Source organism: Amblyomma maculatum, chromosome 6 (genome assembly GCF_055883805.1).
Source record: "Amblyomma maculatum isolate TAMU_Amacu chromosome 6, ASM5588380v1, whole genome shotgun sequence".
NCBI lineage: Eukaryota > Metazoa > Arthropoda > Arachnida > Ixodida > Ixodidae > Amblyomma > Amblyomma maculatum.
Window position 1 is genome coordinate 55,506,332 of NC_139349.1, and position 6,106 is coordinate 55,512,437.

The following is a 6,106-nucleotide window of genomic DNA, read 5'->3' on the forward strand; positions in this document are numbered from 1 at the left end:
TACTCTCAGCATGGTTGGCTAGACTGTAGTAGGAATAACTGTTTTCTTCTTATTCCCCCCCCCCCCCCCCCCCAATTTGCCCCTTCTCCTGCTAAGCAGCGTCCTCATCGAGCAGCCGGACTCGGTCAGACCCCGCATCCGTGCTGCACTCGTCGTTGCACTGCATGATGGCCCCTTCCAAGGCAGTCTCGTCCTCTGCAGAGGCCCGATGCAGTCGTGGCCGCCTGGTGGCCGAACCACAGCTGCCTCCACAGCCGCCCCAGCAGCCTCTGCAGCAGCAGCGCCTCAGCCCGATGGACACTCTTGGCTACCACCACGGCTACGGGGCCCCATTTGCACGGGCACCCGACGGGGAGGACTCTCCTATGCTGGGCGTCTGTGTTGACTCGGCACCTGTAGTCTCTCATTGATGCGTCCCCCGCCTAGGAGAGAGGAGGGAAGAGGCCACACTCCCCCACCACAACTGCCAGGGGGCGCCACCAGGGGACGTGGGAGGCATTCGCGCACGCTGGAGCATTCCTCGCGTCTGACTGGCTTGTCTGGCAGCCAGGGTCAGCCTTTTGCACTGACCGAAGGCTGAGCTTGCAGCAGCCTTGGCTCCTCAATGATCGTGTACGGTTAGGCTGAGTAGGCAGCATTGTGCAGTTATAATTTAAAGCCCGGTATGCGGAGGACTGACCAGGGCAGACATCCATTGTGTAAAGCTTCAGCCAGTTGATCCCATCTCTTTTTTCTTTGTCAGTGTTTCATTGAGCAAATTAGTGTCAGGGGGCGTTGAGCAAAGTGTTGCCAGTTTTCTGCAGAAACTGTAGCCCCCCGGCAGTTGATCCAAAGGAATGACTGCTATTTGTGCAAGTTTGGTGTGAAGCTGTTCAGGTTTCTTTTAATTGCATCTAAAATTCGCCGTGTGAGCCATATCTGCTGCAGCATTAGTCTCAGAGTCGATGCGAGGCATGTTGAGGTCATGTGATGTCGCTGCTGCGAAACATTACTTTGCCAATTACTGTCTCACTGAGGTGGTTGGTCCTTTTGGAGGCACCTTACAGTGAAATAATCAGCTGAGGCCTCCTGTTGTAAGAGATCACTTTCCATTCGGATATGCTAGTGTATTTTTGGACAGGTAACGGAGGTCGCGCACAGTGCCTCAGAGAGCAAAAATTCACACCCCTGCTGTGCCTCTATGTGTGCTTTTACCGTAGAACATGGTAGCTTTTGTGCTGTTTTGACTTTTTTACCTTAATGACGCGTGGCATTCTTCCCTCATGGGATGAACCAAAATTCCACAATGTTTTTATTTCTCACTGAAGGTAAAGAGGCAGCTTTAGGTGTAGCAAAGCTTGAAATGGCTAAATTGAAAGAAAAATTGAAAGAAGGCGCCTACACACATGCAAAAATATATATACCTATATACCAGTGTCGGTACATGCTGTTTTTTTTAGAGCTCCCTAGAGAATTGAACTCTGGGCGCTCGATTTTGTTCTGTTTATTAAGCCTGACGAGGTCACATCACCAACTTAGTCTCACCGACCTGGGAGTGTAACCAGACAGGTTGTTGGACCCACCAATAATTGCATGCACCGTTCGGCTCTCTTTGCCGACGTGACCTTGGCTTGAAAACCCTGAGGCACCGTGCCTTGCAGTTGTAGCCATAGTTGTGGGTGGTTGCGTCAAGAGGATGGTGGTGTTGGTGATGGCTGCCGATGCTACCATCTTGGCCGAGCGGTGTGGTGGGGGCGCCGAAAGCCCCGTTGGGAGTGTGGAAGGGGAGTGTGGCATTGTACATAGCTAGCTGGAGGGTTGTTGAGTGTGTGCGTTGTCACCTGTACATAGAGAGAGGGGCGTGCCCCTCCGACGCCCTTCTTCCCCGTCATGGGCCCGTGCCTCCGTGAGATGAGTGTAGGGGAGTAGGTGAGGAGGAGGATTGGCGGGAGGGGCTGCCACTTGGTTGCTCGTGCCGAGACTAGAGAGAGAGAATAATTTATACTACCTGTACATCATCTGCGCATCACTGTTGGCGCGCGCCATGGTCGAGACATGCTGTATCTTACTGTACATAGCTATAAATATTATACATACATTATAAATATATAAATATGCTGTGCGCCACCTTTCTCCCTCCCCCGCTGATTGGCCAACCTGCAGAAAATAAAAAGAGAGAGCGCATATGTAGTACATGGAAGGCAGGTGGCGGAGCACATTTTTGCGAAACACTAGGAATGATATTTATTTTCTCTGTATTTTTTTTCTCTCCCTCTCTGCCTTAATTCCCACGCCTTCCTTCCCTCTTTATCAATATTACTGCGCCAGCTTGTTCCCTACTTATGGAAAGCCAGATTCTAAAATTGCACCCCTTCAGTGTCACTCTAAATTTAAACATCTTGGCAAATTCTCATAAGGTATTCTTGCTGTCGTTTCTTTCCTCCCCATTCTGTGCTTTTTCATTAGGTTCTTTTGACAAAGGCTTGGCCACCTCAATTGGGAAGTTATCAACAGGAAAAAGGTGGAGAAAAATGTTTTCTATTGCCAGCTGCTACATTAGGGCATTCAGTTTGGTTGTTTAGTAAAACGATTGAAATTTTTCTTTTCTTTCTTTGGAGGGGGCAGTTCGAACTAGCGCATTGAAGGTCGTGCTCACGCTACCTTCACTGCAGACGCAAATTTAAGACTCTGAGCAAGCGTGCCGTTTCCCACAGATTTCTCGCTGCCGAAGAATGATGGTAACTCAAAAGAGAAGCAGCTGTGGTGCATACATTTGCACTCCTGCCTCACAGGGATTGGGCTCTAACAAGAAGTTGGCACAGCTAAGCACCATGACAGAACCTGCCTACGCGTTCTAATTTCATGGTGTATTGTTCTAGCAGCCTAACATACATTGAATTTTTTTGGTACATTGCATGGCCTAAGCCTGTGTGCACGAAAAAAATTGTGTAAAACTCTTTTTCACCAGTGGGAATCAGCACTTGAGAGGCTTTTCACATTGAGATTCTGTGTGGAAACCGCATGCTCTCTCTCTGGTAAAGTTTGCCCACGGTCGGGCTGATGTATCCAGGCGACACACAAAGCGGCCGCCTCTCTTTTTCTGCAAAATAATGCAAACAGTTCCACGCAACGAAGAGGAAGGGCGCGAGGGCATTTCCAGCTGCATCGGAGAGGGTGCGTTATCTCTCTCTCTGGTGCCCTATCATCCCCGCCCTCCTGTCGGTTCCCCCCCCCCCCCCCCTTTTTTTTTTCTTTTTTTGCCTCGCTGTTTCTCTGAACCGGTAGCGGTGGAAATCTCTCCGCATTTTGAGTCTTCTCTCTCACACACGCTCTACCACTGACTGACTTGCTGTCCTACCTGTTGTTAATTTCATGCAGTGTAAATAGTGCCATTGATATATATATAAATATATTGCTGCATACACACCCACACGCAGATACATTGAAGATGCCACCCGAGGGAGAGGGGGGACTGTGGGAAGAGTGTGTGAAATAACTGCTTCTGTTCGCGGTTATATTTTTTTTTCATTCATTTTCTTTACGCAACCCTCTTAATTGGAAAGACCCGAGTACCGAGCTGTGTTCAGATTCCGAGGGTCACTGCAGGTTGTGCCTCCAGGCACGCTATAGTTGAACACAAATCAAGTCTGCACGCGCACTGGGCAAGCTCCTGGAGCCATTCAGGTGTCCACAGAAATAAGTCCCTACGATACGCCTTTCCTTCCCTGTGAATTTCTGTGGACATCTGCCTCACATAGCAACAGTCTCACCCTGACTTTGTGTGCTGGTTTATAGGAAAGGAAAGGCACAGTATCTCTCAAATTTTAGGGCGAATTTCTTTGCTCATGGTAAAAATTTCGCGTGTGCAAGATTTGTTCGCATAATTATGTGAGATCAGTAACCGCCTCATACAATTCGTCCGTGACTGAAAGTGGTGCTCTGTCAAGGCTTTCGTGGTTACTTACATGAAAAGCTTACCACCAGACAAATTATAAGCTCGAGAATTTCGATGCCTTTGGCTTGTTTGGCATAGTCAAATATCGAAAAAATCCTGTTTACTGTTCAGCAGGGTAATAAGATACACTGCAAGCCATTGCCCACAGTTAGCAGCTGCTGTGTATTTTTGTTTTTTACCTTACTACAGTAAGCCTTTGTCTCCATCTTGAAAGCAAATGCTGCTTGCGGTCAGAACTCCGTCTGCACACCATGTGTTGACCTGCAAAAGTTAATGGGATGATTGCTCTAGAAGGGGCTAGACAGATGGAATTGCTGCACAAGTGCAGTAAAACTTCATACATTTTGAGAAAAAAAAAAAAACATCAGGTAAAGAACATATTATCCGGGAAATGTATGGTCCGAACTGCCCAATTTTGAAAATTTTATTTGTTGAAGGAGTTACAGAGGCATTTAGAATTGAGACTTCCACTGCATAAAAGATTTAGGTATGCAGAGCACCTTTTATAGCTCTCGCAAAATTCAGTCCATATTGCGTTGTCCTCAGCGGGGAAGAGATTTAACAACAAATCCAGTTCATGGATGTCACGCAGAGATCACTTTCTTGGTTGTTTCCAGATGCTTTACCCCTTACAGTAATGACGTGTGGAGAAGCCACCGTGGTGGCTTACAGTCATGTTTTTGCGCATGCTGCGTCCCCTAGACCCAGCCCGCTTATATGCAAGCAAATAGTTGTAGTTATCAAACAGTTCACCCCTATGTCCGTAAGGTTGATCGCAAAATATATTATACGACCACAATTTGTCAAAATTTTGAACTTAGTAACTGGGAAATTGTCTTATCAGGGAACATACTAACTGGGAGAAAATATAGTGTAACTGTGTGGGAGGTGCTCTACTGACCGTGATTTTGTGCATATGAACCGGGAACGTATCAGTGAGGTTCTACTGTATAACCCAATTCACGCCAGCTACTCAGTGCTGTGCATTCTGGATGTGGTTACAGTGAGTTGCGCTAGATTTCCATCGAGTAATTGTTACAAATTGTTGCTGAAATAAGCCAAAGGGAGTTGTACTCATCTCGCATCTGTTTGCAGCAGTCTGCCCAACGAATAGGGACACAGCTCACAAAGAGCATTACAGCGAGATTTTTTTTTTTTTTCGCTCTCTTCAGAAAACTCTCGCAAACTTTACATAACAGGTTTGCTTTCGGGGTCCTGTTCTCTCTTTTTACTTGTGTGTCTAGTGTGCTCATCACGTGTCCGACATTTTTTTTTTTTCCTTGTCAAGGGGGAGCTAACTGTGGTTCCCTGGGAGGGAGAGAGCACCATGTCTTTTGTCCTCCTCCTCCCTTTTCCAAAAAAAAAAAATGCATCAAATGTTGATGCCACACTGCCACGTTGTTCCCTCATGCCACGGGCAGCGAGGGAATAAGAGTTTTCGCTATACTAGTAGGCTCCCCTGGAAATCACAGCCTTTCCCTCATGTACTGCGACGTTGCTCCTTCACACACATATGTGGATAAACACACAAAGGCACATGTATCATCATAACTCTATTTTTTTCTCCCCTCCCGCTGCTTCTGTCTCGCTGTCTCCAACTGTTTGTTCCAATTTCTTTTTTTTTCTTTAAACAAGGCAGCATAGCGTTTGCAAGTGCTTGTGTGCGATGTTTGAAAACCAATTACATCTGTCTCGTTTGTCAAGCAACACTTTTTTTAGCATTTGGAAGTGTAGCAAGCAGCATTGTAGCAGTCTCCTCTCGATGCATTGTGCGCAATTCAACCAAGCAGCTTTCTTCTGTCGCCACTAAGAATGCAGAGACTACTTTGTTCCTGAGAATGTGACTGCAGATTTTTTTTTGTCCTGTGAGCATTATTTTATGCAAACGTTTTTCAAGTGTTTTATGCTTTGCTTTAATGTTTTTGGCTCCTGTATTTTTTTTTTTTTTTTTCATAACGGAGAATCTAGTCTAGCATTGCTTCTTGGCAACATTTCTTTTTAACAAGTGGGACAGGGGTTAATTTTTTTTTTTTTTAATGTGAAGGAAAAAAAAGATGAGAAAGATATATAGTCTTTTTTTTTTTTCTTTTTAAAGAGGGGAAGGGGGCGCGCGCGTCCTTGGTCGCGCGCAAATGACGGCAAGCTCACGCACTTTCAAAAGTGAACGACTGC

General features: G+C 46.4%; 1 protein-coding gene across 4 annotated transcripts in view; it reads left to right on the top strand.

Annotated features, from left to right (window-relative positions):
• Positions 1–4,296, top strand: part of mnb (minibrain) — a 92,543-nt gene extending 88,247 nt beyond the window's left edge. For all 4 annotated transcript variants that reach the window (XM_084606711.1, XM_084606712.1, XM_084606710.1 and 1 more), the window contains one exon: positions 100–4,296. In XM_084606711.1, the coding sequence (XP_084462837.1) occupies positions 100–410 (311 nt within the window). In that variant the 3' untranslated portion in view covers positions 411–4,296. The remainder of the gene's footprint in view (positions 1–99) is intronic.
• The last annotated feature ends 1,810 nt before the right edge of the window (positions 4,297–6,106 follow it).